Here is a 13,784-nt window from a genome sequence, read left to right as displayed (position 1 = left end):
AGCTGTTTAAAACAGTAAAAAGCCCTTTAGGTTAAAGCAGTCAGTTCCCTAAAGGCTGTTGGAACAAGAAAAGCCTTTATCTGCCGGCAGAAGGACGAGGAAGGGAGCCAGTCAAGCTCCCAGCCAAGTCAAAGGTGTTGCAGTTAAAATGCAAAGCCCATAGCAAATTGGGGCAACGAGATTGCCTGACCACCACCCCTGTACCCCCTCAAGCCTTTCACTTGGCAGAACTGGCACTTAGCTGTCAACTGTCCCTTATTCGGTGGGAAACTCCCTTATCCCAGCGCCATGTCCCGCTGCTGTCCCGGATTGATGATGTCCCTTAAATTTCCCGGGTTTCATGCTCACCTGGCTCAGGAGGGAAGCAGCGACTCGGGGTCCTCCACCGTGAGAGAGCGTGCGCGCACGAGCTGCCGCGTCTCCGTCTCTCCTCCCCCCCCCTCAGGGGCGCATCGTGAGGAGACGGGTGGTGGTGGGCAGGCAGGCAGGCAGCCCCTCTCTTGCAAGACTTCTGCCACGCTGCCAGGGGAAGCCAGAGGCGGCAGCAGCGGCTGAAGAGACGGCCTGAGGGAGGAGGAAGAGGAGGGGATGGGGAGGGACGCAGAAGGGCGGCGCTTCAGCAGCCACCTCGGCGCCACAACCGCGTCATGCTGGGCTTGCGAGCGAGAGTCTCTCTTCCTCCCTCCCTCTCTCTCGGGCAGGGAAGGGCCGATGGAACTCCTTGCGCCAGGATGACGGCAGCCCCGACGTGCATAAGCTAAGCAAAATCCCTTATTTTGGCTGCTGATCCCTTATTTTCAAGGCTGCTGGTCCCTTATTTTCAAATCTGTAAGTTGACAGCAATTCCCACTATCCATTGATAAACACTTGGTTGTTTCGTGTGGCAGTGCCTGCCTACCCTTCGGAACTCCCCGCCAATTGAAATTGATCAGGCGCCTTCGCTGTGCTCTTCTCTCCTGTGACCATTCTTCTTTAGACAAGCCTGTCTTAGAAAGTTGAGTCAAATTTCAACTCGTTTCAGGGTTTGTTTGTTTTTTAAAAAAACCTTTATTTTCTTATTCTTTTTAAAATAATTTTTATTGATTTTCCAATAAAAAAATCCAATTAGATATCCAATCATAATACTTCAGTTAAAAATAAATAAATAAAATAAAATAAAAAAGATCAAATTATAGTCCAAATTGTATTTATTAATTTCTTGAGGCTCCCCACCGTCTGGATCTCTGGAGCCTATCTCCACATCTTAGTCCTGTTTCTCTTTTTCAAACTTTATTTTCACTGTAGAATTACAACATAAAATATAAACAAAAGAATTCATTCGTCAAAAAACCAAAGGGGGAAAAAAGAACAACAACCACAAAAATGTAAACAAACATACATACACTTTGACTCCCTTCCATCCTTTTGAGACTTCAACTTTTCATTTTATCTTTTCATTTATATATATATGTTATTTCTAGCTTTGTACCTTTCATAACCATTTCTTCATTCCCTTGACCTTGCAAACGTCATTCATTACATACTGATGTGTTTATTCCAGAACAATGTTTTTTTTATATACTCTTTAACACAGACCCATTCTTTCATTAATTGTTGATCTGATTGTCCTCTTAAGACTGCCGTTAACCTTTCCAAATCTATGTATTCACAAAGTTTGATTTGCCATTCTTTTACTTAAGTGTTTTAATCTTTCATGTGTGTGGTTGTGAATTTTCCTCAATTTCGCTGTTTTATCTTTTGTGAGCCACTTAGAGGTTTCTGGCTTTCACAGTCCAACAGTGTATAAATTTTAAGAAATACCGTATTTTTGGCTCTGTAAGATGCCCTTTTTTCCTCCTAAAAAGTAAGGGGAAATGTCTGTGCGTCTTATGGGGCAAATGTGCGGTCGATCGCTGGCTCTTGCCCAGGCCTCCATTGTTGAATGTTCTGCAGACGGAGGCCGTTTGCTTCCCCAGCGACATGGGACTGGCTGATTAGATTATCTGTCTGGAAACTGTAGAAATGGCTCCCTTTCCTTTCCTAAAAAAGCTGCAGAACTGTGAGTTGAACCCCATAAAAACAGGATTTTTTCCCTTTGCAAAGTAAGCGCAACAGCTTTGAGCTGATGCTCAAAAAACAGGGCTTTCCCCCTTTGCAAAAGAAGCTGAACAACTTTGAGCTGTTCCTCAAAAAAACGGGGTTTCCCCCCTTTCCTCCTCTAAAAACTGGGTGCATCTTATGGTCAGGTGCGTCTAATGGAGTGAATAATATGACAAATGGCAAAGCTAGGGTTCGCTCAGCTAAAGCACACTGCCAAATCTGTTCCCTCCAGCAAATTGAGGATATAAGGGCAGGTTTCTCCTGGCGCTGTTTAGATTACCTGGATGTGGGATCACATGTTCTCGCACGTGCCAAAGCTTATTGACAGGATATCTGGCAGTGAAGTCAAACTCCTCTGAAGTGCATATATTGGTGAAAATAACACACAAAGGTGCATAATGCTGGGCGTGTGTGTGTGTGTGTGTGTAAAATCACATACATGTCTTTTTTTTCTTGTTTTCCTCCTCCAAAAATTAGGTGCGTCTTGTGGTCTGGTGCGTCTTATAGAGTGAAAAATACGGTACATTTCCAAAATATAAGATAACAAACTAATAAAACAAAACCTACATGCAGCAACAGTGTTTTGTGTGGTGTAGGCTGCTATGATGTAAGTCATGGGCCCCGCCTGCTCGCCTGCTCCCTAAAATATCCCTGGTTTGCTCCTTTCTATATATATAGGGTGCCCACATTCTGCATGGACTGGCTGCATGGCAACATGTGCAAATGGCTTGAGATACCTATTAGGTCCATAAATTACCATATAGCAGATATTCAACCAAAAAATCAGCAACCATTTGTTGTTGACAAAGGACAGCTGGATGTAGAAAGGGCCCCATTACCTTCAGTGGGACATGGGTGGCACTGTGGTCTAAACCACAGAGCCTAGGACTTGTCGATCAGAAGGTCGGCGGTTCGAATCCCCACAATGGGGTGAGCTCCCGTTGCTCGGTCCCTGCTCCTGCCAACCTAGCAGTTCGAAAGCACAAAAGTGCAAGTAGATAAATAGGTACCGCTCCAGCGGGAAGGTAAACGGCGTTTCCGTGTGCTGCTCTGGTTCGCCAGAAGCGGCTTAGTCCTGCTGGCCACATGACCCAGAAGATGTACACCGGCTCCCTCGGCCAATAAAGCGAGATGAGCGCCGCAACCCCAGAGTTGGACCTAATGGTCAGGGGTCCCTTACCTTTACCTTAGGTCCATCAATTACTATATAGCACATATTCAACATAAAAATAAGCAACAATTTGTTGTTGACAAAGGACAGCTGGACATATCAAGGGCCCCATGACCTTCAGGAGCTGAGGGTCTCATCAAACCTAAATCCGGCCCTGCAAGGACAGGATGAATGACCAAATGCCATGGAGCATGGGTAGGCAAACTAAGGCCCGGGGGCCGGATCCAGCCCAATTGCCTTCTCAATCTGGCCCGCAGACATTTCGGGAATCAGCATGTTTTTACATGAGTAGAATGTGTGCTTTTATTTTAAATGCATCTCTGGGTTATTTGTAGGGCATAGGAATTCATTCATCCCCCCCCCCAATAAAATATAGACCGGCCCCCCACAAGGTCTGAGGGACAGTGGACCGGCCCCCTGCCGAAAATGTTTGCTGACCCCAGCCATGGATGCTTTATTCCACCATATTCTTTCTCACAAATGAGTGCAGAGATGTGAGGAACCAAGAGTAAGATCAGGTCAATTTATATATTTTTACGGCCCGCTTTATTTTTTCATGGTTTTTGAGATCTTTTGAACCATTTCTAATAATGCACTGTAATTGCTATGACCCGCCCGGGGGGGGGGGGGAGGAATAGCAATAAATGGCCAGCTCACCCGCTCGGATTCTGCAAAACTGTGTCACCCACGGAGCAACGGCTGAGCAATCCAATTGCCTGGCCCAATGGCTGTTCAGGGAGCAAATTGGATGGAAGGTGCTGGAAGCAGGTGCGGGAGGTTGGAGGTGACCGGGGGGGGGGCAGCATTTGAATCCCTCCTCCCCGATGCAATTGGGAGGGTTATTAAACAGTTTAAGCTGGGCTGGGATTATGTGGCAGGTGGACCTAGTGGGCGGGGGTGGGGAGAGATCTCTTGGGGGACAGATTCCCGCCTCTCTCTGCAATATTCAGAGATACACAAATTTCAAAGGTAGAGGTTTCTGAATCGCAAACTAGGTCGTTTCTCCTTTATTTGGTCAAATCTATTTTTTTATTAAGTTTTACATTGCAAATTAAAATCTGAAGAAGTGTGCATGCACACGAAAGCTCGTACCAATAACTAATTTAGCTGGCCTCTAAGGTGCTACTGGAAGGAATTTTTTAATTTTAATTTTATTTGCTTTGTTTTGTTTCAACTACGGTAGACCAACACGGCTACCTACCTGTAACTAAAATCCAAACGTTTAACATCAGCACCATCATTTGGGATTCCCTGAATACTTTGACTCCCTTCCACCTTTCCATGGTTTCCATTATCAATCTTTTCTCAACTGCTTCCCTTATTTTCTCTCTTTTTTAAAAAAACCAGTCCATTTTAAGTACATATTTTTTTAGTACATTACAAGCATTACTCAAATCCTGCCAAAGTTTTTGGTTGTTTACAGCGTTCTCTTAAATACGTTATCAGTTTCTCCCATTCCTTCTTAAAGTTCTTCTCTTCCTGGTTTTCACGGTCAATTTCGTCATTTCGGGATCATCTTCATCTCTGGTCATCTTCTTTCCATCTCTGGGCCAGTAGTGTCCACGCTGCTGTCATTGTACACATAAATACAGTGGTATCTTGTTTCTCAAACGCCTTGGTACTCAAACAACTTGGAACCCAAACACTGCAAACCTGGAAGAAAGTGTTCCAGTTTGTGAACTTTTTCGGAAGCCGAACATACTCCGTCTGGAGTGTTGTGCTTCTGTTTTGAGTGCCACACTTCCGTTTTGAGCGTTATGCTGAGGTCTGTCTGTTTTTTCTATTTATTTCGCGTTTTTGTTTTTGCGGCTCTTTTTTGTTTTGTTTTTGTGCCTGTGTGGAACCCAGTTCAGCTCCTGATGGATTGTGTGACTGCAGTACATTGTTTATTGCCTTCATTTTATGGATCGATGGTCTCGTTAGATAGTAAAATCCACGTTAAATTACTGTTTTAGGGGTTGCTTTTAAAAGTCTGGTACAGATTAATCCATTTTGCATTACTTTCTATGGGAAAGCACGCCTTGGGTTTGGAACGCTTTGGTTTTGGAACGGATTTCTGGAACAGATTAAGTTTGAGAACCAAGGGACCACTGCAAATGGTAAAGGTGCAGGCAGCTTTTAAGCAACATTGCGCAGGGGCTGCCAAGCTCAGCCTTGGTTCCCCAGCCAGGAGGCACACGCCTGGTTTTGGAATGTTATTAAATATACCAAGAAAAAAGCACACCAAGAACTCAGGCCAATGTAAGTTTCAATAGTGGGAGTGGTCCCTACTCACAATTCAATAGTCAATAGTAACAACAACTAATCCATTCAAAAGTATGTATTCTAATAAAAATTACAAACTCTAACAGAGATTACAAACCCAGACTCAAAGAGATATTTATAACACAATAATTCTCTTTTTCACTCGACAATAATGTTGATCCTTATAATTTATCAGCTTGCAGATGGAGACTCAGTTTCAATCATAGCGCAGAAGTCAGAAGTCTATTATGGACTGGAAACCAGGACAGGGCCCTGTATTCACCTTCATCAGCTAATTTTTAAGTTTGGAGTTTGTAAGTTTGAAGACTTTCGGATAAATATACCCTGTTCTTTTCTACGTTTCTCAAAGATAACACTACGTGCGGGTAGATCAACGTGTCTCTTGAGCTTTTCTGTGCACCTAAGATTCCTAATGGGAAAGCCTCTGGTTTCAAACTAGGTCATTTCTCACCAAAACGGCAAAAAAATATGAATTTCTCCCCCGGATGCAACAGAGATCAGGTAGCCCTCTTCCATGGATGCTTCAGTTGAGATTCTGGCATTGCACGGGGTTTGGCAACATGGCTTTAGGAGGTTGCTTCCAAATCTAGTATCTTATGATTCAATGGTCCCTAACTTAACGCTGCCTCCCCTTCCTTTCAGGTACAGACCATGGCTACTTCCACATGGACAACGTCACGGGCGCCATCACCATGCTGCGGCCGGTGGAGAGCAGGATTCGCACTCCGGTCTACAGCCTCAGTGTCATGGTAGGCCCCTGCAGCTGAGAGAGAAGTCATGGGTCCCTTTGGCTTCTTCGCATCCGGGGCTGGAGGGGGAAATTGAGGTTCTCCACTCCCAGCCTCAGCCCCCAATCCCGGTGTGATTTATTTCCTTTATTTTTATGTCACAGGTATTTTTTTTTAACACTGCTTAGTTTTTGGATCCGAATTGTTTGAGTTGCCTTTGGCAAGAAAAAGCGGCGAATCAATTTAACCGATCGATTGATCAATCAATCAATCAATCAATCAATCAATCAATCGTCACCAAAGCCCCTAAGCCTAAAACACACATCCCAGTTCCTGTTAAAATGAGACGTTAGAAACCAGTTAGCCAGATTTTTTCCCCCCAAAAAGAGCTGCTGAAAATATAAATATACATAATAAAAATTAAACTGCGTGTTGTGATAATACATGCCAGATCTGGTTACACGCCTAGGTGGGCTTGCTTAAACAAAGAAAATAATAATAATACCGTATTGGCCCGAATATAAGCCGCACCTGCAAATAAGCCGCACCTTTAAAATGGAAAGGGGGGCAGAGAAAAAAAGACAGTACCTGAGCTGTGAATATAAACTGCACTTTAACTTTTCATGGTTGGAAGTTGGAAAAAAGTGGGGCTTATATTCAGGCCAATACGGTAATAATAATAATAATAATAATAATAATAATAATAATAATAATAATAATAATTTTTATTTATATGCCACCCACCTGACTGGGCTGCCCCAGTCCCTCTGGCCGGCTTCCAACAAATTATAAAACCACAGTAAAACAGCAAACATTCAAAACTTCCCCATATGCCAAGGACTCCAGTCTTGCCTGGTGTCAATGGGCAGGGAATTCCAAAGTGCAGCTGCTCTTTACTTTATTTCTGCCTTCCGGTCTCCGGTCATCCTGCTCCCCCCACGAATTTTGCACCGCCGAGGATCAGAAAGAACGGCATGCACCTGCCCCCTCCACCGCCCCCGCCCCGAAAAAGCTTGCCCATTAATTGAATAATTGAAAACCAGTCAAACATAATAAGGGAATAATTAACGGAAGGTCTTTTTATTTATTTATTTATTTAAATTTCATTTAACATAATTATTACAAAATACATACATACGGGTGAAACTCGGAAAATTAGAAAATCGTGGAAAAGTTCATTTATTTCAGTAATTCAACTGAAAAGGAGAAACTAAGATATGAGATAGACTCATGATATGCAAAGCGAGATATGTCAAGCCTTAATTTGTTATAATTGTGATGATCATGGCATACAGCTGATGAAAACCCCAAATTAACCATCTCATAAAATTAGAATACTAAATGAAATCAGCAAAACAAGGACTGCAAATAGAGCAATATTGGACCTCTGAGAAGTAGAAGCATGCATATGTACTCAGTACTTGGTTTGGGCCCCTTTTGCATCAATTACTGCCTCACTGCGGCGTGGCATGGATGCTATCAGCCTGTGGCACTGCTGAAGTGTTATGGAAGACCAGGATGCTTCAATAGCAGCCTTCAGCTCTTCTGCATTGCTCGGTCTCAAGTCTCTCATCTTTCTCTTGGTAATGCCCCATAGATTCTCTATGGGGTTCAGGTCAGGCGAGTTTGCTGGCCAATCAAGCACAGAAACCCCATGGGCACTGAACCAGCTTTTGGTACTCTGGGCAGTGTGGGCAGGTGCCAAAGTCCTGCTGGAAAATGAAGTCAGCATCCCCATAAAGCTCGTCTGCGGAAGGAAGCATGAAGTGCTCCAAAATCTGGAGAAGAGGAGGTTAAGGGGTGATATGATAGCCATGTTCAAATATATAAAAGGATGTCACATAGAGGAGGAAGAAAGGTAGTTTTCTGCTGCTCCAGAGAAGCGGACACGGAGCAATGGATCCAAACTACAAGAAAGAAGATTCCACCTAAACATTAGGAAGAATTTCCTGACAGTAAGAGCTGTTCGACAGTGGGATTTGCTGCCAAGGAGTGTGGTGGAGTCTCCTACTTTGGAGGTCTTTAAGCAGAGGCTTGACAACCATATGTCAGGAGTGCTCTGATGGTGTTTCCTGCTTGGCAGGGGGTTGGACTCGATGGCCCTTGTGGTCTCTTCCAACTCTATGATTCTATGATTCTATGATTCTATCTCCTGGTAGACGGTTGCGTTGACCCTGGACTCAATGAAGCAGAGTGGACCAACACCACTGACATGGCTCCCCAAATCTCTTTCTGATGAGAGCAGCTTTTGCATCTCATTTGGAAACCAAGGACCCAGAGTCTGGAGGAAGACTGGGGGGGGGGGGGGGAGGCACACAATGCCAGATGCTTGAAGTCCAGTGTGAAGTTTCCACAGTCTGTGTTGATTTGGGGAGCCATGTCATCAGCTGGTGTTGGTCTACTGTGCTTCATAAATGAACTTTTCCACGATATTCTAATTTTCTGAGTTTCACCTGTACATATATTTTTCAGATAAGCACACATATATAAAAAAGAACAATAAAAGGAAGAAAAGACAAAAGAAAAAGAAAAAATAAGAAGAAAAATTGGAAGAATTTCTTCCAAATTTCTTCTACAAATATCTCAATAATAAAATTTCATTGATTGACTTCCATCACTTACACTGCACACATACAAATTTGCTTAAAATGTATATAGGAAGTGCAAAGCCAAAGCCAGGAACCAGCAGACCTGGATTCAACCCTGCCTTGCGACCGAATTCTGCTGCTCGCTGCTCGCATTTCTGCTGCAAACTGCCTTCTCTCTCTCCCTCCTACCTGCTGCCCGCCTCTCTCTCCCAGGCCTCTCAGGTGAACGACGCCAAGAAGTACGCCGTGACCGAGGTCCGCGTGCGAATCCTGGCAGCCAACAGCCACGCGCCGCACTTTGAGAAGTCCCAGCACCAGGCCTTTGTCCACGAAGGCGAGAGCACGGCCTCTCTGGTCCTGACGTACAGCAGGAGGGTCCTGTTCGTCCTGGCCACCGACATGGACTTCCCCGACGTGAGTCACCTGGCGCTGGTTTGGGTGGGGCAGCCCAGAAAGGGCGGCGTGGCGGGGAATCCTTGAATCGCAGTTGGAAGAAGAGACCCTGAGGGTCATCTAGTCCAACCCCCTGCAATGCGGGAATCTCAACCGGAAGGCATGCAGGAGGCCCCCGGCCCCACCCACAGCGGCATCTCCCAGGGACGGGTGCAAAGGAATCGCGCCCGTCTTGAAACCCTAGATAGATGCTGCCAGCCAGTGTGGGCAGTGCTAAGCCAAAGGGGCCAATGGGCTGGCTCAGTACAGTTGGTTCTTGAACATAATAAGAAAAGGGAAGAGTTGACAGCTATGACACCCAAAACCGTTTGAAAAGTAATGCACGGCTTCCAGTTGGCTGTAGGAGCTTCCTGCACTCTAGCAGAAGCCGTGTTGGACGACACTCTGGACAGCTTCCAACAAAGATTAAAAATACATTAAAATGCCACACATAAAAAACTTCCATAAACAGGGCTGGCTTCAGATGTCTTCTTAAAGTCAGATAGTTGTTTCTTTCCTTGACATCTGATGGAAGGGCGTTCCACAGGGCGGGCGCCACCACCGAGAAGGCCCTCTGCCTGGTTCCCTGTAACTTGGCTTCTCGCAATGAGGGAACTGCCAGAAGGACCTCGGCGCTGGATCTCAGTGTCTGGGCAGAATGATGGGCGTGGAGACGCTCCTTCAGGTATACTGGGCCGAGTATATCCTATAGCGCCTCAGGCCAGCCCCCCCCCTCCCTGGGCGCATAGCAGCATGGGAGCCAGACCCTCTTACCTCCCCACTCAGATTTGCCCCCACTGACCGGCAGTGGCTCTAGGGGATTTCAGCCAAGGGATCTTTCCATCCCTATTTCGGGGGGGGGGGCACCTTCTGCATGCTGATGCTCTATGTGCCGAGATGCACACCATAGCATTTCTAACACTACTTGAACACAAAATTCTAGGCTATATACAACTCCGAAAAGGCCCAAACATAGTAGGACTTTTTGGGGTTTTACAACCAATTGCTGATGGAATTAAACTATTTATTAAAGAACCCATTTGCCCAACATATGCACCCCCCCCCCCATACAGTGGTGCCCCACAAGACAAATGCCTCACAAGACGGAAAACCCGCTAGACGAAAGGGTTTTCCGTTTTTGAGCTGCTTCGCAAGACGATTTTCCCTATGGGCTTGCTTTGCAAGACGAAAACATCTTGCGAGTGTTCCGATTCTTTTTTTGCCCCCCCCCTTTCTAAGCCGCTAAGCCGCTAATAGCCTTTTAGCCGCTAATCCGCTAAGCCTTTAATAGCCGCTAAGCCTTTAATAGACGCTAAACTGCTAATAGCGCTAATCCGCTAAGCTGCTAATAGGGTTGCTTCGCAAGACAAAAAAAACGCTAGACGAAGAGACTCGCGGAATGCCTTAATTTCGTCTTGCAAGGCACCACTGTATTATTTATTTTAGCACCAACCTTAGCCCTTATACTAGCCCTCATAATAGGAACTCCTATACCAATACCGCACCCCCTAGCAGACATAAACTTAGGCCTCCTATTCCTTCTCGCCCTCTCAAGTATAATAGTCTATACAATTTTATGATCCGGATGAGCATCTAACAAAAAATACGCCCTAATAGGAGCCCTACGAGCTATCGCACAAACAATCTCCTACAAAGTCACCCTAGGCATCATTCTACTTTCAATTATTATATTAACTGGCACCTTCACAATACACACCCTAATTATTACACAAGAACAGATATGACTAATTTTACCTACCTGACCTCCTGCCATAATATGATATGTATCACCTCTAGCAGAAACAAATCGAGCACCATTTGATCTAATAGAAGGAGAATCTGAACTCGTCTCAGGTTTTAATATAGAATACGCAGCAGGGCCCTTCGCACTATTCTTCCTAGCTGAGTGCGAACTGTAATTTTTAATTTTGCGACTTCCCATAGTCTGAACCATGAAGCATGTCCAAATCTCAGTCCTGCCTCTCGTCGATATTTCCACATCTCAATTTTATCTCTCCCTTTCTCCCCAGGGCTTCAACCCTGCCGTGCGGTATAGCCTCAGGCGCCAGTCCAACCACACGCAGCTCTTCCAGGTCACCCCCGGCGGACTCCTCATCGCCCGCGCCGACCACCTGAGTGCTCTCCAGCGATACGCCTTACAGGTTTGAGCCGAGCCCTTCCCCGCCCCCCAGCGACCAGCCGGGGGTTGCTCTCCTCCACTGTGCGGGAACAGTGGGAAACTAGCTCCCGTTGGGTCCGGTTGGGTGGAAGCCAGGGAGTTCAACAGCAGGTGGCGCCAGAGCCGAAAGCAGGAAGCACAGCGTGAGCAGGGCCTTGCAGAGCCAGGCAGAGGCCCGGGCCAGGTAGATAATGTGCCCCCCCCCTTTTATTACCCTGGGGATAACTGAAGTCTTATAAATAAGTACCGTAGATTCCGGCATATAACATGAGATTTTAACCCCGGGAAATCCTCTAAAAAGTCGGGGGTCATCTTATACGCGGGTATGGGTTCGCCGGGCAGCGGCAGTGGGTGGCTACCTCCCGGTGTGGAGCGGAGCCTGCCGCCCACTGCCGCTGCCCAGCTTAGCTGCTGCGTATTAGGAGACTGGGAGTATAAGTCGACCCCCCAAGTTGGCAGCTGCCAATTTGGGGGGTCGTCTTATACGCCCAGTCGCCTAATACGCCGGAATCTACATTAAGTAAATAAATAATTTTCACAAAAGTTATGCTGGCAAATGCCGTATTTTTCGCTCTATAAGATGCACCAAGTTTTTGGAAGAGAACAAGAAAGAAAAAATTCTGAATCCCAGAAGCCAGGACAGCAAGAGGGATCACTGTGCAGCGTTCCAACCTTGCTGTCCTGGCTTATGGGATAGCTGCGTGCAGCCTCTCCCGGCCAGGTAAGAGGAGCCTTCATTCCCTGCCCGGGAGAGGCTGCGCGCGGCTAAGGCTCCCCCAAGAGCCGTGCTCCCTTTAAAGTGCGCACGGAGCATGTGTGGGGCTCTTGGGGGCTTTTCCCCAGGAGGGAGGAGGGACTGAGGGGCTGCCCTTCTCCCTCCTCAGGGAAAAGCCCCCAAGAGCCCCACACACGCTCCACACGGCTCTTTAAAGGGAGCGCTGAGCAGAGCCTCTCACCTGCATTCTTCCCATAAGACGCGCACACATTTCCCCTTACTTTTTAGGAGGGGGAAAGTGCATCTTATAGAGCAAAAAATATGGTAATTTTATTTCAAGGCTTGAACCGTATCTGCATATAAAGACAAAATGGGAAGTATAGATATACAATAGTGCTTTTTAAAAATGCATAGGGAATGTATCCTGACCGAGGCTCCCTTTGGAATCGGAGGCCCATATGCCCCCCCCCCCGTCTGGGCCTGAGCATGAGAATCCCTGGCAGGCGGCCCTCAGCCCTCTGCTCGGAAAATCCCCGGGAAATAGAGTCTGCCACCTTCCGAGGGAGACCGTTTCACTCCCAAAATACTCTCGGCGCTCATCTGTGTGCTCCTGGCGATGCTCAGCTCTCGTTCCTCCTTTAGATCCTTGCGCGAGATGAGGAGTCGGGAGAGACCGCCAACACCACGGTCAACGTGGAGGTGCTGAGTCCTGGCCAGGCAGGTATGCCAGGGCAGGTGACTGGGCAGGTGGGCGACTGGGTGGGTGGGCTCCCTCTCTGCACATGGCCTCTCAGCTATCCATGAAAGGACATGCGCCCAATGTGTTGCTGAAGGCTGGTGGTACATAGCAATGGGTCCTTATTCCGTTACAGTCAGGCATAGGCAAACTCGGCCTTCCGGGTGTTTTGGGACTACAACTCCCATCATCCCTAGTGAACGGGACCAGTGGTCAGGGATGATGGGAGTTGTAGTCCCAAAACATCTGGGGGGCCAAGTTTGCCTAGGACTGTGTTACACACAATTGCCTCATTACGTAAATCATGTTCAGAATACCACAACACACATGTAACTGGCTGTAAAGTAACATCGGTAAAGGTAAAGGGACCCCTGACCATTAGGTCCAGTCGTGGCCAACTCTGGGGTTGTGGCGCTCATCTCGATTTACTGGCCGAGGGAGCCGGTGTACAGCTTCCGGGTCATGTGGCCAGCATGACTAAGCCACTTATGGCGAACCAGAGCAGCGCACGGAAACACCGTTTACCTTCCCACCGGAGTGGTACCTATTTATCTACTTGCACTTTTGACGTGCTTTCGAACTGCTAGGTTGGCAGGAGCTGAGACCAAGCAACGGGAGCTCACCCCATTGCGGGGATTCGAACCGCCGACCTGATTGGCAAGTCCTAGGCTCTGTGGTTTAACCCACAGTGCCACCCGCGTCCCAAAGTAACATAACATTATATATAATAAAACTGTAATTTAATATCATATCAAAAAATTGCAAAGCACTGTTCCTGATGGCAATAACATATCACATTACTATTAACCTTCTATATGTTTTTATTGCCGTAAAGTCCAAGGATAGTCGAGTCCAAAGATTGGTGGTACCTCGGTTTTCAAACGTAATCCG

General features: G+C 46.6%; 1 protein-coding gene across 1 annotated transcript in view; it reads left to right on the top strand.

Moving 5' to 3' along the window:
* LOC310688141 (cadherin-related family member 5-like) overlaps positions 1-13,784 on the top strand; it is a gene marked incomplete at its 5' end in the record, with an annotated part of 153,446 nt that overhangs the window by 20,893 nt on the left and 118,769 nt on the right. Inside the window, 4 exons of the mRNA XM_083464265.1 lie at positions 6,152-6,264; positions 9,045-9,245; positions 11,294-11,425; positions 12,800-12,878. Coding sequence (XP_083320391.1) covers positions 6,152-6,264; positions 9,045-9,245; positions 11,294-11,425; positions 12,800-12,878 — 525 coding nt within the window. The remainder of the gene's footprint in view (positions 1-6,151; positions 6,265-9,044; positions 9,246-11,293; positions 11,426-12,799; positions 12,879-13,784) is intronic.

This window comes from Podarcis liolepis (genome assembly GCF_965112155.1).
Source record: "Podarcis liolepis genome assembly, chromosome: 10".
NCBI lineage: Eukaryota > Metazoa > Chordata > Lepidosauria > Squamata > Lacertidae > Podarcis > Podarcis liolepis.
This window is presented reverse-complemented; position numbering and strand designations above follow the sequence as displayed.